General features: G+C 53.5%; 1 protein-coding gene across 1 annotated transcript; it reads left to right on the plus strand.

Moving 5' to 3' along the window:
• Window positions 1-1,551: 1,551 nt before the first annotated feature.
• VSX2 (visual system homeobox 2) lies at window positions 1,552-19,745 on the plus strand. Its single transcript, XM_064486407.1, has 5 exons — window positions 1,552-1,921; window positions 3,200-3,284; window positions 7,222-7,345; window positions 17,857-18,037; window positions 18,853-19,745. Exons 1-5 carry the CDS (start codon window positions 1,552-1,554, stop codon window positions 19,176-19,178), a joined length of 1,086 nt encoding a protein of 361 aa, XP_064342477.1. The 3' UTR covers window positions 19,179-19,745.
• The last annotated feature ends 3,221 nt before the right edge of the window (window positions 19,746-22,966 follow it).

Raw genomic sequence — 22,966 nt, forward strand, 5'->3', positions numbered from 1 at the left:
CCTAGCCTGGTTTTCCAGTCTCTGCCTAAAGCAATCTGTCTTTATTCCCCTCATAGGATGTCTTCAAGCCAAGAAACCCTTATTAAAAACCCACTGTCTAGTAGGCACAGTGGAGAGGGAAGTGGCAAGGAAGATAAGATAGTCCCCAGCCCCAAGAAGGTCACAGAGGAGTTAGCTGAGGCGGCAGAGTACAGGGACTTAGGGGTCTATGGTGCACATAATTGTGCGTGTGGAGAATCATCTCCACTTGACACTTGGACCCAAGGGAGTCATCCTTCCTGCAGAGCCCTTAAGCAAGAAACCAATAGCTCCCCTGCCCACCTTTGGTTTTTCTCTTTTCTCCAGGTGAGGATCCTGCCTGCCTAAAGCAGTTTCTGGCTGCCTCTTACCACTTTTCAACTGGCCCAATTGGCTACAATTCTGCAGCTTCCAACACAGGAGTTAGTCCAACGAGCTCCATCAACTGGAGACAGAAGCTTACTTTTTAATTGCCTCTCATGCCCTCCCTCCTCTCTCCTCCTTCCCCTCCACATCAACAGTGCCATTCTCTTCATTTGTTTGCTTGGTGACTTTTGAGGTATAGTAGACCCCTTGACTTGTCTATCTGATTTACTTGGGAACCCCCAGCTCCTAGCTCAGAGCTGGTAAAATCTCAATATTTACTAGCTGAGTGAATGGATAGAAGAGATGAAATCTTTCCATGGAAGTTGGGCACACTTCATGCTTATTCTAAGAAGATGTTCAGATGTCCACAGTTGTCCTCCAAAAGAAGCCACCACCACTCTTCTTTCCCACCAGGGACCCCTACTCCTGACCCCTTATTATTCATTCATTCACTGGACGATATTTTTTGAGTAGCTCTTCTGAACTAGGCATAGTATCCTGTGCTGGGGAAACAAGCCTTGAGCTCCCCAACCCCCCACATCTCCCTCTTCAAACCCTGGCCCCTTCTTTCTCCCCACTGCCACCACACACCCTGGCCAGGGTTCTTGTGCCCTCCCTTGTTCTGCCTCTTACACAGGGGTCCCATATTTGGCTTCTTTGACCCTGCCAAACCTGTATAGGAGTTAAGGGAGGGAGGGATCAGGACTCCCAGTTTCTAGCACCTGCCTTCAGCCAATCTTCTACCCAACCCCACCCCAGGCACAGTCCCAGCCAGCTCTGTCCTGAACCCCTGGCCACACAGCCTCCTGGAACAGCCTTGAACCTGGTTGTCTCATCTCAGCCTCTGGGGTCCCTGCCCAGGGGCATCCTGCAGACCCCACCCAATGCCCGGGCCCCCAGCGCCCTGGCCCCTCAGTGCTGCCTGAGGCGGGAGCTGCCAGCTTTTTGGAATTCCTAATCACTCCTGGCCCCGGTGATTGGCTGCTCAGCTCTGACCCCACTTGGGCTGCCGCATGGTTGGATAAAAGGGGAATCTCCTTGGGGCTCCAGAGCATTACACACCGGAGGGGCACCTGGGACCAACTTCGTGAAGCAGGGAGCCCGCGGGGGGGGGGGGCGGGGGGGAGCAAAAGACTTGCGGCCTCAGCCCCTCCAAAGAGCCGAGAGATGACGGGGAAAGCAGGGGAAGCGCTGAGCAAGCCCAAAGCCGAGACAGTGGCCAAGAACACCTCGGGGGGAACCCCGGCCAGGTGCACCGGGTTTGGCATCCAGGAGATCCTGGGCTTGAACAAGGAGCCCCCCAGCTCCCACCCGCGGGCTGCCCTCGACGGCCTGGCCCCCGGGCACTTGCTGGCTGCGCGCTCAGTGCTCAGTCCCGCAGGAGTGGGCGGCATGGGGCTGCTGGGGCCCGGGGGGCTCCCCGGCTTCTACGCACAGCCCACCTTCCTGGAAGTGCTATCCGACCCGCAGAGCGTCCACTTGCAGCCGCTGGGCAGAGCATCGGGGCCGCTGGACACCAGCCAGACGGCCAGCTCGGGTAGGTGAGGGCGAGGCTGCGTGGCTGCCTGACAGGGGTAACACCCTGGAACCCAATGTAGTCGGCTCTCGCTTGCACCGCAAGGCCTCCTCTGGGTGCAAAAGTTCGTGTCAGGCCGAGGGGTCACAGCCCGGGCCTGGGGCCGGCGTGCCCGGGGTGGGGGCCTGGAGGATGTTCCAGGCGCCGGCCGGGTTTTAATGCCCGTGTTTGCGGTAGCCGAGCTGTTCTCCCGTTCCCGAGTCGGGCCCGGCTCTGCCGCGGCGCTGGGTTGGGGCCCCACTGGCAACTGGGCTTAGGATGTCGGAGCCCGGGGTCGGGGGTTCCCCCTACGCTTTTCCACTGCGGCCCCGGCCTCTCGGAGGACCCGCGCTCCCAGAACTCGATTCTGTTCCGGGCATTGGCGCCCCAGGAAGAGAGTGCCAGCTTCGGGCCCCATCCCGGGTGTCCAAAGTTGGCTTTTCCTTCCTCCTTTTCTCCCTTCCGAACCCCCCGTATTGGTCGGCTGGGTTTTATTTTTACCCCACGAATTTAGACAACCCAGCCACCGCCGCGGCCCAAGCGGTCGAAATCCGAGATCCCACCTAAGCACCACATCTTGGATACCCGCTCATCGCGGGCTCGGGACCCCGGGCTGACCCAGCCGTGCCCTCCCCGGGCCGCTTTTCCGGCGGTGTGTCTCCGCCCGCTCGGCCCTCTAGCACTGGTTCGCTCTCGGCGATTCCTCCGATTTTTCGTTATCGTTTTATTTTTATTTGGAGGGACAACGAAAGTGGCGTTTCGCAGTCTCTCCAGACCCGAGCGGGGGCGCATGGTGCGGGCACTGAAAAGGGGGCTGTGCGCGGGAGCCCCCGGCCCTAATCGGAGTCCAGCTCCCCTGGCCCCGGCTCCGCTCCTGGGGGCCACCTTCTGGGCCCTCGGCGCCGGAGCTGCAAGCGCAGGGCAGGGCGCCGAGTCCAGAGCACCGCCGGGGGCCCCTGCGACCGGCGGAGGCTGTCTCGCTCCTCTGCAGTCCCTGCCCCAGGGATGTCGGGGCCTTTGCATCTCCTACAACGAAATCTGTTCACAATCCCCGGATTCCGGCGCCAGCGTGCGTAGAAATAGCCAGGGCTTAGGGATGGGGTCGACCTAGTGGAGGGCTTCCCGGGGAGACAGAGCAGGCCCGGTTGCTTCCGGAGGCCTCCGGGGGTGGGGCCCTTGCGGGATCCGGGAGCCTGGCGCGCCGGTGTACTGCCGAGCGCGCCCCCCATTCTGCCGCATGTGCCTCTGCCTGCTTTTCAGATTCTGAAGATGTTTCCTCCAGCGACCGAAAAATGTCCAAGTCGGCTTTAAACCAGACCAAGAAACGGAAGAAGCGGCGACACAGGTAAGGCCCCTGCAACGCTTTCCGTCTCCTTTCTGTTCACCCATCCCTTGCCGTCCTCTGTTCGGGGGTCGGGCCACTTGGACCTAATTTCACCGACTCCAGATCTGATATCCGCGGCTGTGTCAGGACAGGGAGACCAAGCGTTGTCTGGGGACACCCACCTGGGGCCCTGGCGTCTGGCCGGGCCGGGTGAGGATCATGAGCGGCCGCCGGGGAAGCGGCACCATTTGAGGCTTTTTCCTGCTTCTTCGGGAAAAAGGAAAAGGCCCCAACTAGGGCTAAACCCAAGACATAGAGGGGCTGGCGGCCTCCAGATGCGATCCCTGCATCTGCACCGAGAGCCATGCACACCCTGCGGCGGTCAGGTCGGCTCTCTCCTGCCCGAGCCTGTTCCTCCGCCCTCTGCCCCCGGCCCATTCCTCTCCCGCGGTTCCTGGCAGCGTCGCCGACCCTCTATATCTTTTTGCTCCCACCGTTAGCAAAATTTCGAGAATAACATCTGCATTAATGGAAATTATTCTTTTGGCTTCTGCTCTTTTGTGATCTGTAAGCCTCAGTTTCCTGGTCTGTAAAATGGGAAAGGAGGAGTGTGTGGACTGGATGACCCCACCAGCCCTAGCTGTGGGATGCATTGCGATACAGACTGAAGACAGGTCTTTTTGTTTGTTTTTTGTTTGTTTGGTTTTTTTTCCTTTAAATATGTCTTTAAGTAGACATTACTTGCACAAAGTTAAAAATTCAATAGGTGCCAAGAGGTATATCCTGAAAAGTAATTCCCCTACTCCAAACTTGCATTCTCCTCCGAAGCCGCATCACTGTTACCAATTCCTTGAGTAAATTTATGAGGAGGTTTTCAGGAAATAAAGGAGTGAGAACCAAAAATCAACTCGACTTTCTGCCAGTGCTGCTTGTAGGCACTCTCCCTGCGCTCACCCTTGGTCTGTTTCCCCAAATCTCTCTCTCTGCCCGAGTATAGGTGGGGCGCCCGAAGCGCCCGGCTGGCTCTCTGGACATTTCTCCCTGGGGTGCTCTCCGGCCCCCCTCCCCCACTTCATCCACTTCTCAATTTGTTCTCAGCCTCTTTGCACCCTTGTCTCTGGGTTGCTTTGCTGTGTATCTCTCATCCTCAACCCCCGGAAACTACACTAGTGACCCCCACGTTTTAAAACCGCCCTTCCTGACCTCTCAGTCCCCATCAGGTTTGAGCTTGAGTGAGGGTGAACTTTGATTTGGTTTCTCGGTGACCTTCGCTTGTTCCCTAAAGGCAACTGTTTGTTTTTGTTTTGTTTGTTTTGTTTTATTTTAAATGGAAATGTTGTTTTTAGTCCTGATCCTGGGTCGTTTTTTACATTCATCCCTCCAACAAATATTCATTAAAACACCTTTTGCTGGTCCCAGAGAGGGGATAATCCTGTCAGCCTCTGGGGCAGGGACAGGGACTGGGAGGGCAGATCAGAGTCCCACTGACCGGCTTCTGTGCTTCTGCCTGAATTAGGGTAGGGGAAGGATTCCCATATCAAGGAGAGCCCTGGACAAAGCACCCCCAGGAACAGTGTGTTTCTGCATCGGGACATCTCCTTGTGCGGCACTGGGAGCTGGCTGACCCACAGCCCAAAGGCCATGCTTAAGATCCCTGATCCTCTATCCTCACCCAATACCTTCTCCACCAGGGGCAACTCTGTGCTTTTGAGGATTCCCCAGGAGACAGAACGACAACTAGCCACCTGCCCTCAGTTCCTGGTTATTTCTGGTGTATGAAGGGAACAGATAATTGGAGAGAGGAGAATGGCTGGTGCAGTTTTTAGTTAGTTAAAACAACAACAACAACAACAAAAAGTGGTTTTCTGAGCTTCTCTCATTTGAGGATTTCAGGTAAAAGACCCTGGAATCTGGTGATGCGAGATGAGCATCTCTTTATCTCCCAGAAAGCTACCAGGTACTTAGCCTTAGCTGGGGTTGGAGAGGAGAGTGGGGATGGAGCTGCAGCCTTTGGAGTCCCTTGGGTTTTGCTCTTCTCTACCTGGAAAGCTCAGCTTCGGTAGACAAGATACGATGGGACTATGAAGGGCTGGGATTCTGTGTAGAGCCCGGAGCCAGAGCTGGGTTTGGGTCACATTTTGGAGGCGCAGTGTGGCTCCCTGGAGAGCATGTCAGCATAAACACTTGCATTAGCTCTGAGGTGGGAATGAGGGGAAATCTGGGGGATTTGAGGTACTGTTCCATTTCTTTCTTCCTTTCTTTTTTGTTTTGTTTTGTTTTTTGAATGAGAGCTCTCCCAAGCAGAGGCTGGCACTTGAAATGTCCTGAGTGGCCTGCCATCATCTCTCCTCTTTGGCTCTGGACACACCACAATAGCCGTGTGCCTCAGTTTTCCTAGTTTCGAAAAAGACTTGCATGTTTTGATTGTTTATTTTGACTGTCTGTTCAGGGGACCTTCAGTAAGTGGCAGGAAAGAAATAGAAAGCAGCAGATCTTCAAAATTTGAGAGAATTAACTCTGTATTTGTAAGCATTCCGTTGGGGGAGAACAGGAGAAACGATCTAGAATCAAACCAGTCATTTTTGATAAAAAGCAGAATCTTTCCTCCCCACACACCCCCTACATCATCCTCCAAGATGTTAAAGCCGACGCCGGCACAGAGAGGGTATGGTTCTTACACCTATACTTTTCCCTTGTGTTGGGTGAGGATGGGGCCGGAGCAGTAGTGAGGGATCCCAACCCCAGGCTGGTCCCAGGGTTCAAATCCCAGCAGCTCAAGCAAGGAATGTACCATTTTACAAGTTGAGTTTGTGAAGTCTGGACTCTATTGTTCCCCAGTTTGTTGATGAGGGTGCAGGACCACAGTCACCTAGAACTTAGTGAAATTCAGGTCTGAAAAGAGAATTTATATCTGTAAGTGGGAATGTAGTGTGTTTATTCAAGAAAAGAGGACTATGAACCTCCTAATATTGGAGGCAAAAAATGTCACGTATTGGACCAGCATATCCATTTGCTAGGGTGAGAGGATGTAGCCTTTCCTGGATCCTTAAAGCAGTTTATGACTCAAAATAGGTCAATGTGAACTGCTCTGTGGAGGGTGGGGGGCTGTGTAGGGAGGCTCTCTCAGGGTGACCTGAATGGCACTCCCCTGAATGGGGCTCCTGCTGGGTGAGTGGCTGAGCCTGTGTGTGTGGGATGCTGAGGAGACAGCCCTTGCCTTCTGAGTGCAGGAAGGGACAGAGCACCCCTTCCCCCTCTCCCTGCCCCCAAGACTCTGAGGGCAGCTCTAAGGAGCCAGTAGGTCTGGGCAGGTGAGGGCGGGGCACTGGGGTGGGTTGAGGGGGTGGGAGAGTCAATCCATTCTCCGCTGTAGGAACCGTGGGGTTGCTGCTGCATTGACCTTCTGGTGAATCTTTGAACTTTGAGTACAATTTAAAAGATCAGCTCTACTGTCTGCGAGAGGAGCCGGGGATGCCAGTCCCAGTGGGGCTGAGACATTTATTTACCTGGTGAGCCCTTCACTCTGTGCCTGGGAGGAGAAAGACAGGCTTTCTGCAGTTTCCTAAAGTTTCTGTCTTAACACCCTTTCCCCCAAAGAAGCACTTCCAGGAAGATTCCCAGTATGAAGTGTCACCGAGGGCTGAAATAAGACCCCCAGCCACCAGGAGGGTAGTGTGGGTCCTCAGACTTCAATGAAGAAGAGTCCAGAGGGTTAAACTGTGTGTGTGTGTCTGTGTGTGTGTGTTTGTGTGTATGTGTATGTGTATGTGTATGTGTATGTGTATGTGTATGTTTGTGTATGAGAGATAGAGAGAGAGAGAGAGAGGTTGCCTCAGTTTGTGCTGGCCCAGCCTGGGTTTGGGGTCTGTCCAGCAGCTGTAGTGGGGGCTGTCCTACCCTCTGGGACAGGCTTCTTTCCATTTTCAGGCTCTTGACTGTCTGGTTTTGCTTCCCTCAGGACAATCTTTACGTCCTACCAGCTAGAGGAGCTGGAGAAGGCGTTCAATGAGGCCCACTACCCAGACGTCTATGCCCGGGAGATGCTGGCCATGAAAACGGAGCTGCCCGAAGATAGGATACAGGTAACAGCCTTGAGTCCCTCCCTCCCACACTATCCTCACTCCTGGGGACATTGACTACCCCAGGCTCCCCGATGCCCGTCTCCCACCCTGCTGCTATGCCCGTGCACTTGTCTGTGGTCGCGTCCTCATGAAGAACAGCTCATTGATGCACACAGGTATTTGCTGAATACCTACATGTGAGGTGGGCACTGCTGGGGGACAGGAGATTTAGTAGATGTGGCCTGGCCTGCTGCTCTAGACTGTAGGCTTCCTGACAAGTGTATTAGACAGATTGTGAGGGCGCCTCTGGTGGGAGAAGGAGTTCTGAGCAGGGTCTCTGTTGCAGCAGATGTCTCCCAGGTAGTAAATGTCTGCTTGAAGGCCTGAGGTGGCCCCAGGCATCGCTGAGTGCCTGGGGATGGGGGAAAGTGGCTTCCAGCCCTGACCCCGGACTGTTTCCCTTCCCTCCACTCCCCACCCCAGGAGGAAGAGGGTGCCCCTCCCTTCCTACCTACTCTCCACCGCTTTCATTCAGCTGAGGCTCCTTCCTTCTCACAGCCAAATAGCAGGCCCTGCCCAGAGCTTCTGCTCCTTGACGTCTCCCAGGTCTGGCCCAGGAGGTGCTCATGAGCTCCTATCCCTCACTGGCGAGTTCCGTGGTGTAACCAGTCCTGCCCGGGACTGGGCTGTCCTCCCTCAGCTGGGCCAGGCACAGGGTCTCCTTTTGGCAGTGGCAGGATCCTCCCAAGTCCAGGGCACCCCTAGCTGGGCAGGAGTGGGCTGCTGAATCATTTCTCTGGGAAAAGATGAAGTCTGATGATTTTCCAAATAAAGCCTCCGTGAGAAGGAAGAAGTGATGGTGTGCAGGAAAATTTCCAGAAGATTTGGGGTTGCCTTAGTGGGATCAAGATCTTGAATCAAAGCTGCTCCTATCTGGACACCTGAGGGATCCAGGGCAGTTGACTACTCACGCTGGGAAAGGGCAGGGAGGGTCCCATCTTCCCAAAACCCCTTCTGCCCCGAATCTCCTCCTCCTCTGTGTCGCCAGGTGTGATGTGTGTTGAGGGGTAGAAGGCAGGCCCAGAGAAGGAACGAAATAAGGTGTGTGGGTTCTTTGTGCTCTCTCACTGGAGAACCAGAGAATGGGAAATGAGGTATGAGCTGCTCTTCCAGAAGAGCCTTCTTCGCCCCTGGAAGTCTATGGGGAATTTCAGCCAATGGCTTTAGACAGTGACACTAACAATAAGCTCAATTATTCATAAGCAGATTATCTGTTTGGTGCATTATCCATAGTGGCCTGGATCCATCACCCCCACCCAACTGGGTTCCAGTGGGGAAAGGCTGGGTGTTTCTGAATCGTGTGTGTGTGTGTGTGTGTGTGTGTGTGTGTGTGTTTAAGCCAAGGCCCAATCCAGTTGCTGCGTGGTGGTAACCCCTGCCTGGCCTTCATCAGCAGAGTTGGCCATTACAAACAGCTGGGGTGAGGTGAGACTGAAAGATTTCCCCTCTTGTTCAGCCCTACATTTACACTATTTACACCAGTAGGAGGAAACAGCTTGTCTCTTGCAATGAGTTGTCCTAAAATCTGTTTGGCTGTTGTGGTGGCGGCAGTGGTGGTGGACGAGAGCGTCTGAAGGATTTGGGGAAGGCTCGACCTTGGCTGTAACTGCATTGCTACAGATGTCTGGCTGGCAGACTCTAGGCTTTTAAAAATCATCTGCAGAATGTCTCCAGGGTGGTGTCTGAAGCCAGCAGAACCAGCACGGAGGAGCCAAGTGTATGGAATAGTTGATTGCCCTGGGACTGGGAAGACTGGCTGTGGAAATTGTGGCTATGGGAGAACCAGGGCAAGAATCTCTCCAACTCTTAGAGCAACACGTACTTCTTTGACTAAATGTTGCCCCCAAAAGGTGTTTGTGAGTTGTCAGAAAGCCCTGCGCCCAAATGTTTTACTGAGTGGCCTGGGAAAGGTCTTAACATTTTATAACGACAGTCACAGCCGTAACCCATAGAGAAGTTCCCATGTGCCAGGTGTTCGAAATATAGGATGTGCCCGGGAGAGGCAGGGACACGCAGTGGTTAGGGACACTGCCTCCGGAGCCAGACTCATCCTGGCTTCACCAGTTACCAGCTTAGTGGCAGCGGACAAGTTATGGCCCCAGCCCGAGCCTCCGATTGCTTGTCTGTGAAACGGGGATGAACGCAGCAGCTGCAGATGCGATGAGCTGTATGTGTAGAGTGTTCCAAGCAAGGCCTGCCCTGCCCAGGGCTCACTCACTTGGTTTCAGCTCTGATCTCATTAAATCCTGGTGATGACCAGTGGGGTAGAGACCACTAACCTCCTTTTATAACTGAGGAAACAGAGGCACAGCAACTTGCCCAAGGCCACGCAGCTGGTACATGGAGGACACAGGGACCCACCTAAGGTTTCTTTAGGCTGCACCTAAAGCCCACATGTTTACCACCTGCCTCTTGGGTTTGAAGCCTTTGCTTTGACTCGAAGCTGGGGGAACAGAGATGATTTGAGGTTGAATGGGAGGACTGTTTCAAGTCTTCTTTATAAAAATAACCAATATTTTGAGTACCAGGTACTGTCCTAAAAAAACCCAAACCTCACTCATAAAACATTTATTTTTTGAGTGGGCAAATCATGTACAGGAATTCAAAAGAGTGGAACATAAGTCTCCCTCCCCACTACCCACCAGCAGCCCCTCCAGGGGTAACCAGTTTCCTTTGGTTCTTCCCAGAGATAGTTTATGTATATCCTATTCCCAGAGACTCCGCAGAGCACCCAGTGAGCTAGGTACTATTACTATGCCCATTTCACAGAAGGGAAACCTAAGGCCCAGAGGCCAGCATTCGGACCTGAGTCCCTTTAGACCCCAGAGCACTTGCTTCACGACACTGCCACCCTTCTTCCTCCTTTCTTCTCAGCATGTTGATTTAGGCGGGACCAGTCATCTAAGGATGGAAAACTACTGTTCCAGAGCTGGCCCTCCCCCCTCCCCCAGCTTTCAGGGAGAGGCCTTTGTGTGTGTGTTGGGGGTGAGGGTGGGGGGAAGGGGGTAGTTACTGAAGGCTCGGGATCTGGAGTTAGACATTCTCAAGTGGAGAGGAAAGGTTACTGGACTGGACATCAGGGACCTGGACCTTAGTTCTGGTTCTGACACCCACCAGGCACAGCAGAGGCCAAGTCACTTCCCATCTCAGCTTCCTCATCTGCAAAAGGAAGACTTAGGGATCCCTCCCAGAGAGCAGCCTCTCCAGGATCACCTCTCACGAGACCCCTGGGCTGCCACTGGTGAAATGAAGGAGCAGGACAGCCCCAGGTGACACCTGGGACACACACTTTTACTGGGCCAACCCGAGTAAGGCCCTGGATGTGTCTGAGACCTACTGTCTAATGTCTAGTGAGAACCTGGTGTGGATGTGAAAAATCAGACACACCTATTCTCATCTTTGATTCACTGCCAGTGAGCCAGACTCTGAGCCCCAGATTACTCATTTGTGAATAATCATAAAAATTCTCCAAAATAATTTAATAAAAGTATTGTTATTATTGGCATTATTACTACATAGCTTTGTCCCAGATGTTAGGGGCTTTCCATGCCTTTTTCATTACACCCTCACAATAACGAGATAAATTGGATAATATTCTTATCCCCCTTTTCTGGATGAGGAGACTGAGGGGCTGAGAGGTGAGTAAGTGGTGGACTAGGATTCAAACCCAGTACTCAACTACTGTCTCAGGACAGCAGCTGAGGGAAACAGGGGCACCCACCTAGGGAAGCTGGAATAATTAATGCAAAGGGCGGTGATGAGGGGTCAGCTTCCTCAGCAGCTACCGGTTTCCTCTGCCTTTGTGCTCTAAGGGCAAGCACTTCCTCACTCTACATCTCTCTGGGTTGGGGTGAAGGGATACGGGGCAAGAAGAGATTTCCAGTCTCCGTATCAGACTCAGACACGAAGTCCTTTTTGTATCTCCAAGAAATGCTGGGATATGGCATTCTGGAAGCCCCCACCAGATGTCAGCCCTGTGGAAGAGGAAATGGCGTTCCAGACGGACTATTTCCTCTGTGGGGTCACTCATTCCCAGAGATGTAAGATAGGGGTATATATATGTATTCACTTATGTGTTTACTGTATTTTTTTGGGCAAAAGTTGTACTTATAATGTAGGCATTTGCCTACGTTAGAGAGCTGGAAATGCCAAGTGAGCAGAACATTCTCACCTCCACTCTTAGCAGCTTGGTGTGTTTGGAAGGATGAGGCTTGGATTCTCTGACTAGCGCTGTTAGTCTGCCTCTTTTAAAGTGGTCCCCGCCCAAGGGTAGGGAACGAAGTTTCGGGGATTATATTCCAGAAGTTAGGAGATAGCTGCCTAGATGGGAAAGAGTTGCAGTGTGTCTCAGCCCTGGACGTTTATTAGAATCACAGAGCAGATGTTTAAAATACCCATGCCAGCCTCCCACACCCAGCAATGCTGGTTTCATTGGTTTGATGTGGAGTCTTGACACCTGTATGTTTTTAAAGCTTTCCAGGTGACTGTGTACAGCCAATGTAAAAATGCTGGGTTGGAGGCTCAGGAAAGGAGTTTCTGTTTTTTAAGAGGGTCAATATGAGTAGAAGAAAGTGGAGTATTAGGTGGCCGGGTGGGATGAGAAACGAGATGGCCTGTTGGGATTGCAGGGAAGGATGCTGCCTGGTGCCACCGGAAATGTGGGCAGAGCTGCCCCCTAGTGGACATTGGCAGCTGCAGCAAGGCCAGGCTTCTCAGAGCCTGAAGCTGGGGCTGGAAAGGATGTGCTGAAATATGTTGTCAGAAGTGCTGAGTGGATGTGGAGTGTGAAGTCGTTAAATCACGCCAGCAATGAGCCCAAATTAATCAGCTTCCAGTCAGAGGAGAGGAGAGAAGCAGGGTGAATATAACGGAAACTGCCTCGTGGCTGGATAAAGCCAGGCCTGGTGACCTGGGGCAAGATTGGAGGGCAGGGCCTGGGGTAGCCAAGGGGCCAGAATGTTCAGAACATCTCCTGTAAGATGTTGCCTTTGATGTGGAGTTGGGGCGGTCCTGGAGGGACTGCAGAGTGTCTCCTGGGAGATCTTTGAGGGGACGAGCCCGAGCATGGAGTCCTGTGTGGATATGGGGATGGGAGCTTGTGAGGACAAGAGAAGCCCTGGGCACGGCCACAGCAGCTCATGCTGGTTGCCCACAGAGTGAGAGAAAGAGCTCTTAGAGTTGCCTGGTCTGCTCGATGGGTGCCCTATAGCAGAAGAGCACCCATTTGGAAAGAAGCCCTTTCCTGGGTCCAGTCCACCCTTGGAAGCACGAGCCCTTGGGACTCTGTCCTTCAGGTGTGGAGGCACCTGCCAGGCCAGCTGTCAACAGTCAGAGGCATCCCACCTAGGCCCTCAAAGCGCTGCTGGGGCACTACCTGTGAGGGGAAATGCATCAGGAAACCCATGATCTTTCCTGAGCTGGAAGATCTTCTCCACTCTCCTTTGCCTGGGATTCCCAAGCTGGTGACCCTTGCTGTCACTTGTGTGTCCATTCTCAGGCACTAAGAGGCCTGAAATGAATGGCAGGGCTCTGGTCCTTGCTGGGGCCTGGACGCAGGCTCTCCTGAAGAGTACCGGACCTGAATTCCTTGTGAGTGGAGCAGGGTCTTCTAGAAAGTAGGCAGTCAGGAAAGTGAGAGAGGGATTGAAGGAATATTGTGGGCTTGCCAGAACCAAGAGATCAAACAGGAAAAGGGATCTAAATGCTGAGAAGGGATCTCAAAGGTGGGAAATGGGAGGACCCGGCTTTAGATACAAAGTGTCACTGAGCATTTGCTGGAAAGCAAATCCTCGTCTCTTTGCATACTTGTCCACAGAATTCATCCAGCATCAGGCCAATGTGTTTTAGTTCTTGCCACATCCCAGGCATTTCTCATGCACTATTTTATTTAATTTTTATAACAAACCTGCAAGGAAGTGGCATCACAGCACAGAGGAAGAATCAGAAGTTCAGGAAGGTTAAGAAATGTACCCAAGATCACAGAGGCAGGTGGAGGCAGAGCAAGGATCTCCAGCCCAGGTCTTCTAGTTCCAAATCATAGCCAACTGCATGGGTGTTCCCTTGCATTTGGGCCTCAAGGGTATGGAATACATTAGAAATGCAGGGAGTTACAGTAGCACCTGTTTGGCCCCTTGGATGCCTAGAGGGGAACTGGAGGTTGATTGTATTAAAATCTTACAGCCTGAAGGTTAGTTCTGTCCCCCTCATCCCACTTCTTGGAGTTGTTACTGCTATTGTTAGTAGTATTTGTCAGTCCAGCCTTGCTAAAGGGCATGCGGAGGAAGCCAGAGGGCCAAGTAATGCTAACCGATTAACCTGCCCCCTGGGCAGACTCCCACTCTCTCTGTGCCTCCATGGAAACAATAAGTAGTAGCTATTGAGCACCTTCTGTGTGATAAACATTGATTTTAGGCACTTTTGCTTATTTCATTGATCCACAAAACAACTCAGAAAAGTAGGTTTTCTTATTTTATGTTGGAAGAGACTGAGACTGAGAGAGGGCAAGTAACTTGCCCAAGATCACACAGCAGTTTTTGTCACAGCTGGGAATTCCAGTTCAGGACTGGCTGATTTCCTGATTGCAATGCTTCTTGCAAATGTTTAAGTTCTGCATGTATGCTGGTTGCTTCCAGGAATGTTTAGGAGAAAGGCAAATACAAAGAGTGGTCAGGGTTAATTCTAATTCCTTATCCACTTCCCTCCAAGGCACCATTGCCACAGGTTCCCTGCCAACTGTCCTAAAAAGAAATCGTTTTGGCTGTCCAGGTTTCCTCCGTAAATTGGAGCAGCATCTGGTCTTCAAAGAGAGCCAGGCATTCCAGGAGCCCATAACTGAGGGTCCGGATGACTCCTGGTTTAAGCGACCAGCTGGCACCAGGTCCTCTGGGAGTGTCTGTGGGCAAAGTCTGATCTGCAGACCAGTTATTCATTTGTCCAAATTAGGAAGCCGAGGAAAATGGTTCTGTTTACAGACTCCAGAGATGATCTGAATCCCAAGTCTGCACCCCCTCCTTTAGTGTTCCAGTCAAAATGCTGTTTCCATCTGAGAGCGCTGCCCCCCATCTCAAGCGCATGGAATCCTGGGGAAGCCAGGGCTATGTACCTTTCCAGGCATCCATACTGGGGTGGGGGTGGAGGTTCTATGTATCTCTGCCTTTGTTTAATCCACAATCCCTTCTCCAGAATATCTAAATATAAATCATGCTCTTTTATCTGTTTGCCATCAAAACTCATTCTTGGCAAAGCCAGATCTGACCTTATGCTCTTTATTTGTCCCTTATGAGTATGTGTACATTTTGTTGGAGAAATTAGAACTGATGAATTGACTATGGGGTGCTGCTGCTGCAGGATGTTATGTAACGTGTAACATGCATCACATATTTTCCCCCAAATCCAAAACATTCTGGAGTCTAGCCCCAACGTGTTCCAGTTAAGGGCTCTGTTGTTTTATAACTCACTGCATTCAAGCAGGAAGGTCATCTGCCTAAGAAGCAGGTGGCTTACTTAGATTCATAAAGAGAGCCTTCCCAACACTCTGTGGTCAGACTTGGAATTCCACCTTGGAATTCATCGCCAGGGGTTCATTCTTTGCTGTCTTCTCTGTGAAACCAGAAGTCATACCTTTATATGGGTTAGTCCTTTTAGGTTTTTCCTCTGTGGGAGAAGGCAGAGAGTAAGTGGGTACTTGCAGAGGGCGACCAAGTGCTAATGGGACAGAGGTCTCAGATAAACCGTAGGCTCTGGTTAGGGCAGAGGGTCTGCAGGACAGGCAGTGGCCACTGGGGAGGGCTTTAAACAGCGCAGCAGAGCCAGGCCAGGCAGGTGGCCGAGTTAACCCGAACTCGCATTGCGCACGGCTTTCTAGTGCACGGAGTGGAGCCATCCTGTAGCCTTCAAATTACATAAACCCTTTCCTTGACCAGTACCACTCAGCGTGGTCTGGGTCCACACCAGGGGAAGGCCTTGCACCTTGGCTCCGCAGCTCTCCAGGAGGGCCGAGCAGGGACAGGCAGGTGCCAAACCCTGCGGTGGCAAAGGCGCCAAACCCTGCGGTGGCAAAGGCGCGGCTCTCCGAAGGCGGGACAAGAGATCGTTTTTCCCAATGGCCGCGGGCCGGTATGGGGATGGAGAGGCCCTGGGCGACTGAGGCTGTATCTCTCCTATTTTTAGAGGTTCCTGGTTATTTAGAAATGAAGAAAGGCCAAAGCAGGGTTACACACATTTGGGTCAACTTAACGGCGTGCGTGGACCATGCAGTCTTTCCGCAGCCCCGCACGACGCGTGTGTGACCGCGGGGCTCTTTGGGAGCGGTGAGGGTGCGAGGAGGGGCGGTGCGGGCGCCCCCTGCTGGGTGTGGCCAGCCGCACTCCGCTGCAGACACTAGGCTGCCGCGGGCGGCCGGGGCACTCACTCCGCCATCTGGCGGCAGCGGCGGGAGCCGCGGGGGCGCGCGAAGTCCGAGCCCCTGCATGGGCCCCCCGGCTGCCGAGGCAGCAAAGGGTTAAGCTGTCAGCAACGCGATGTTAAACAGGTGTCAAAGGCCCCCCATATATCTGCGGATTGAAATCAAATTCTTTGCCGTATAAAAAGATAAATTACCCAGGCGCTGCCGCGCGTCCCACTCATCACGCCAGCGCCAGACGGCAAGCAATTTTTTTTTTTAATGTGCTAACGACCTAATCAAGCAATCAAGTCGGAGAAGATTGCAGAGTGACCGGGGCAGCCATCTGCCGGCGAGCCCCGCATTCATTTCCCGCGCCCCCGCGTGGGGCGGTGGCTGGGGAGGGAGCTGCCGGGGGGGAAGAGGGGAAAAAATCCTAAACAAATTAACACCCAATTTTCCCCGTCTAATTAGTTAAATGAGAAGTGTTTGGGGTCCCCCGGGGAGGGGGAGCAGCTCGCCGCGCGGTTCGCGCTGCCTCCCCAGCATTAATTAGTGCGGGTCAATGCCGCGGCTCCCGAGAGAGCAGCCGCTTTAATTTCCCGTGATATTTCAGTGCCTGAGGCCCATCGATTCAAACAGAAATTAACTTATTTTTCAATCAGCCCAGGGCTGCCCCTGGGGGTGACTCTTCTTTTGCCGCCTCTTGAATAGAGCTGGAGCAATTTTTCATCAAAAGCTGAAACCTCTGCTGACGCCCGGGGTGGGGGAGGGGGCCCGGAGGGAAAGGGCGGGGACTTGGCCGGGGCGACGGAATGGAAATCCGCCGAGGAAACTAATAGATTTTTCCCCCCGACCAACACGCCTCTGCCGTCCCCTTATCCCCCCGACTATCCGGAGCGCTTGGGCGTCTCGCCGCCCGCGGGGGTCAGAGCGTAGAGGGGCTGTGCGGGGACAACAGAAGGCCGGCGGGCCTGGGGTCCTGCCAGCGCCCACCAGTCTCCCACGGGCCTCTCATCTGCTTGAAGGACAGTGCAGCTGCCCCTGGCTCTGACTCCTGTCAGCTGCTGAAAGTCCAAGGAAAGCTGCTTGGCGGGGACCAAGAAATTCCCCCTCCTCCAAGCATGCAGAGACCCTGGGATTGCCTCCAAAAGCCGAGCTGGAGTGCTGCAGATACGACCAGGGCACCCCATACTCATTCAGACCCAGCACTGGTGAGCTTTGGGGCATCCTCTAGAGTGTCCCCCACACCACTCTCCTAGGTCCCCACCTCCACCTGCTCCTCACACCAGGAGAATTTCTCTTCCCTCCCTGACTGAAGGATGGCTGCCCAGCTCCCCCCAAATATCATTTAGAGTCAGGTCCAAAAATTGTGGTGTGCAGGTGAATGGAGGGCACTGTGGCCTGGCCTGGCTTAGCCAAGACAGAGCAGAGAAGAAGGCTGACTCAGGCTTCCTGGGAGGGTCCCCTGCTTGCTTTGGGGTAGTTTCCAGGCTCCCTGATATCTGGATGAAATTCTATTTGCTGCCTGAGTCCACACTCACTGCTCCTACTCGGCACTGCTCTGGCCTCTGGTGTTCTGGTGGAGAGGGAACCCTGAACCAAAGGCACTGCTAGTCCAGTGGAGAGGACTTTGTTCTTCTGCAAGTCAGAAAATGCATTCTGTTCATATGCTGGAGGTGTACATACGAACACTACAAAGTGTAGGTCAGAATTCTCAGCTGCAAACTGAGGACCACATGGGAACTACCTACATGCAAGACCTTGTCCAAGAGGAGTCCCTATCCCATCACCCTAAACTGCTTTGATCCAAAAAAAAAAAAAAAAAAAACAAACAAAACCATTTTGCCCATTGTATTCTCAGGACTTGTGTCTCATTCTGGACACCCTGAGCCTGGAGGAACCCCAGGGCAACCACAGGGTGGGTGAGCTTAAATAAGGACGCCCTGCTGGAGAAAATGAAAGTCACAAGGGAATGAGGCTGTTGGCCATCAAAGGCGTGGGGACCTTAACTCCAGGAAGACATGGGGGTAAGGGCCTGGCCTCGGTGCCTCCTAGAGCATGCCCCTGACCTGTTCGCCTACACTTGTAGGTCTGGTTCCAGAACCGCAGAGCCAAGTGGAGGAAGCGGGAGAAGTGCTGGGGCCGGAGCAGTGTGATGGCGGAGTACGGGCTCTATGGGGCCATGGTGCGCCACTCCATCCCCCTGCCAGAGTCCATCCTCAAGTCTGCCAAGGATGGCATCATGGACTCCTGTGCCCCGTGGCTGCTGGGTAAGAGCCCGCACCCTCCCTGGGGCCCTGCCCCTGTGGTGAGGGGCGCGGGCTCCCTGGAGGAGGGGACAGCCCTGGAGCAAGAACATCTGGCCACAACAGCGTGGCAGGAGAGAGGCTCTCCAAAGCAGGCCTCCCAGTCTCCTCTGGGGGGTTCGAGGGCAGGCTACACCCAGGGTTGGGTGTCTGTCCCTTGCACTCACCTACTGGGTGCCTGGACTTTTGCCCCTGTCTTTGGGTTCTTTTATCCTGTGGGAAGGGTGTGGCTCTTGCCCCAGGGTCTGTATCCTCTTCCCTTGGCTGGAGCTCAGGTTGTGGTAAATGAAACAGCCCCCCTTGGGGGCTGAGGAGACCCCTAGGTCCCTTTGGTCACAATTCTGGCTTTGCCCAAAGGACTTCTTCCCCCTAAATCTCTCCACCTGCCATCCTCCCTCACCTGCCATCTGGACCTGTGTTTGACAGCAGTACCAACTCGTGTTGGGGTTCTAAGATCGGGAATCCCAGGAGGGAGGGATGGGCGACCAAGTGCTGTGCTTGGGAAGGCACAGACAGGGTACCCGGGGGCCAGGCGCACAGGGACTTGGCTTGGAGAAGCCCTCTGCCAGCCTGGTGCCCCTCTTGCTGGTCTGCAGCCTCATCCCCTGGCCACCTTCCCACTGCCCCGGCCCCAGCCCTGGGACTCGCGTGACTGCGGTGTATGCAGTAAGGCTCTCTGCTCGTCCTTAATTCTGGCCTCTCTCTATCTTTGCCGTTTTCAGTTCAAGATGGCTTTCCCAGGCGCTTTTCTAAACCCGAATACCAACAATTCTTTTTAGGGATGCACAAAAAGTCGCTGGAGGCGGCAGCTGAGTCGGGGAGGAAGCCCGAGGTGGAGCGCCAGGCCCTGCCCAAGCTCGACAAGATGGAGCAGGAGGAGCGGGGCCCTGACCCCCCGGCCGCCATGTCCCAGGAGGAACTGAGGGAGAACAGCATCGCAGCGCTCCGAGCCAGAGCGCAGGAGCACAGCACCAAAGTGCTGGGGACTGTGTCTGGGCCCGACAGCCTGGCCAGGAACGCCGAGGAGCCGGAGGAGGAGGAGGCCACAGATGAAGACAGGCCAGCGGAGAAGCTGAGTCCACCGCAGCTCGAGGACATGGCTTAGGTCAAGGGTTTGCAGACACCGGAACCCCAGGACTCTGCTCTCCTTGAGGCCTGCGGTGTTGGGAGGTGTCCTCTGAGGCGGGACCCAGGCCTGGCCTCTGCCACTCTCCCCTGGCCCCACAGGCTCTCCATGACCCTGGATGACTTCAGGCACAACTCAGTTCTGGCCAAGGCACTGGGCCATGCTGAGACATCCCTGCCTAGTCTTAACCTGTCCAGCATCCTCCTCCTCATTCTAACGGCCCTGCCTCAGAAGCCTTCTTGCTGCCCCAAACCACCCCCTCAAGTTGCTTTCACTCAATCCCTTGGCAATCCTCACTATCCAAAGCCACCGCTCACTCTCGGTTCTCCTGCTCAAAAAGCCCTTCTTCCCAGCTCAGCACCCCTGTGGATTTTGCTCTGTCCAGACCCAAAGCCGCTGCCGCAAACACACTGCCTGCCACAGTGGTGACAGGGATGGAGGACCTGCACTCCAGCACCAATGTCCTGTGTGCCCCGGCCCTCAGCAAAACTCTCCTCCCCTGCCTGTGCCTGCTACTGTGTGGATGTACTGTCCTGTGGGCCCAGACACAGCCTCTGCATTTCTGGGGCCCAGATTCCAGATTCAATTCGGAGAATCCCAGCCTGGGCCTCTGGGCCACCCTCCATGTCATGCCCTCCATGGTCAGCCTCAGGAACCTGCCCTCTCCACACCCAGCCTGTCCTACTCCTCCCAGCACAGGTGCCAGCACCACAGGTGGGGTGTACAGTACCTGGGGCGAGTCCAGGGCCTGTGCCCTGCAGCCAGGGGGCACCTCACAGGTGCTGCGGCTCACTGCACTGTCGGGCCTGGGTTCTGAAGCATCCTGAGCTCTGATACGCTGCCTGTGACCCTGACTTGCTGTGCAAGGCATCCTTTCCCTAGAGCTTCTCACAAATTACTGATTCGCACATGCCCTGCCTCGGAGCAACCCAGTCTAGCTGTAAAATGAACACGCAGGAAATCACTGATCTTGACTCAGCTTGATCCAGGCCATTCCCAGGAGGCAAAGACCCGTGTGGGCCTGGGGCTATAAACAGGCAACAAGGGTTGGTCACAAGAAGGGTATAAGAAAAGGCCTGAAGGAGAGCAAGGGAGGAGCCAGTGTTAAGACCCAAACTAGGCTGCAGGCACACATACCTTCATGCCAGGTATATGCCCTGGTGCATGTCCACCAGCGTAAGACCGCAATCATTCCGGAAAAGGGGGTAGGGGCTTCTTCCTGTCTGCTGGTGGGAGGATCTGTTGTACCAATGGCCTCTCTGCTGCTGCCCCTTCCGCCCCCAGGCCAGGCACATGTCTCCCTCACCCTCCCCAAGGCATCTTCCTCTACCTTCCCACACACCTTTGCAGGGCGTCCCTTGCAAGAGAAAGGCCCGAGGGACAGCAAGTTGGGGTTTTAATTCCATATCAGAAGTTGATTTCTTCTTCAGTCCATTCATGGACCGTCCCCCATTCTTGTCTTTGTCTCCCATTGGTTTGAAGTGTTAGACTGTAGCCCCTGGTGTGTAAATAATGTACATAGAGTGAGAAGAAAGAGACTTGATATTGAGGTGTTTGAAATATGGAACTGTAATAACTTCTAGGTATTTGAAACCTGTGATTTCTGTGCCATTTTCTGTAAAGATACAAGTAAGAATAAAGTTGATGTAAAAACAGCAGGGGAGGGATCCAGGGGTCCTCTTAGGGTGAGCATGGTGTGTATTTGTGTGTTTGGGTAGCATGAAAAGTAAACCCCTGAATTCATTTTTAGGTCAAATCACTAGATTCCTCTTTTACAATTACTCCAACTATACAGGCACAGCAGCCTGCCATTTTCCACTGAGCTGACATCACCTTTCAATGACATATGTCACTGTCACATGGGACCCTCCATTGCAGGCACAACTGAAATATTCCAGCCATTGAACCACTAAGTTATTACCTCTGACTCCCTCCTGCACCCTACACAACAGATTGCATTCACCTTTCCCTCTGGTCCTTGCTTATAAACAACCCAGTTACTTCACATCTCAGGTGAAGCCCACAGCCCACCTTGGCCCCCAAGAATACTGACTCCCTTTTGTGTACACATGTACACTCGAATCTCACCTACAACTCAAACACAACAGCAAATGGAAAAGGCAGAGGCATTTAGAACTGAATCAGAGAAACCTGTGCTAAGTTTCTGGGGCAGAGAAGGAGACAGCACGAGGGAGACAGCCTGAGATTGCTTACAGACAGCTGTACCCCACCGCCACCGACTTGATGTGATGGATGGAATCACAAGATTAGAGAGTGGAGGGAGCAACTAGATAGGTTAGAGTTGAGCTTTTGGTTCAAGAAATCTCAAGATTGTTTCAGATTGGCTCAGATGTGGAGCCTGTCATCAAATGAGAAAGACAAGATCGGCAATCCCTGCATCCTGGACTTGGCCCAGGAGCAATCTTCCCGGGCCTGGAACCTGGGGGCACACACGTGGGAGATCTCTGAATTCCATGTGGTGAAGGGAAAGACCCAAGAGCCTGGTTTCTGGTTCTGCCCACCCAGGGCTCCCCACTAGGCCTCCCCCCAGCATGTCAGGTCCCTGCAGGATTCACTGTCACCTCTTGGTCAAGGAGTGCCCTGTCCTTACCCTGCCCCCCGCCCCCCAGCAAATGCACTGCCTCTCATTGTTCACACTGCCTCCTCCCTGGAGCCTCCTGACCCTGCAGGCAGATTCTATCACCTTTATTCTCATACAGCACTTGGGACATCCTCCATTATGGCATTTTATGCATTGTGTTGTAATATTTTATTTGCAAATATATCTTCCCCAGGAGAATGATTTCTTCAAGGATTGAGATCATATCTTGTATTTATTCCCAGGACTCATCAAAGAAGAGTTACTCCACTCATTGAATGAATGTTCTTTTGCTAAGTCATCCATTTATTTAATAATTTAAAAACATTTATTGAGCATCTACTGTGTACCAGGCAGTGGGGCACAGCACTGGGATATAGTGGTGGGCACAGCAGTGCCATTTGGAGGGAAAGACAGAATTCAAGTAAGATAACACTGCAAATGTCCTAAAGCCTCAGGGCCTGGAGATGAGGGACCACAACAGCATATCCCTGAGACTTGGGTCAAGGTGTTTAACCTCTGAGCCTCTCCTGTGTTCTAAGTCAGAATAATGACATTCCCTCCTCCAGGCTCATCCTGTTCAAGGAAGAAGTAAGGACAATGGCAAAGGTGTCACAGGAGCATGAGGAAAGGGTGGCCACACTATGAGCTGAGGGTGGTGGGGGCGGTGTCCTTGGCAGCTGCTCCACCCTGTGTTAGCTCTTGGGGACAAGAGGGACACTCAGAGCTGCCATAAATCCTCCTGGACACCACCCAGGGAACACAGCACTGGGGATATAGGCCCAGTGGGAAGAAGCCCACAGCTCTGCAGAGGGACACGCAAATAGGCCTGTGGGTAATCAATGAGGGGAGAGGCTGTGACACAACAAAGGGAAGAAACTGGACAGGAGAGGAAGGGCCTGAGCAGCCAGGGCCCGAAGGCTTAGGACTGAGAGAAAAGCTGCTGGGTGCTGACCGCACTGCAGGAGGGCCTTCTGCCAGAGGATACTGGAGAGCCTGGGAGGGAGGTTTTATTCCAGGCTCTGCAGGCCCAACAGGCTGCCGATAGATGGCTGCATGTACCAAGGAGAGCCAGAGAGTGATCAAAGGGCAGGAGGGGCTGATTTATGAGGGCTGCCTCGAGCTGAGCTGCGGAGCAGGCCTGGCAGGGACAGGAGAGGAGGCTGGC

Source organism: Camelus dromedarius, chromosome 5 (assembly GCF_036321535.1).
Source record: "Camelus dromedarius isolate mCamDro1 chromosome 5, mCamDro1.pat, whole genome shotgun sequence".
Lineage (NCBI taxonomy): Eukaryota > Metazoa > Chordata > Mammalia > Artiodactyla > Camelidae > Camelus > Camelus dromedarius.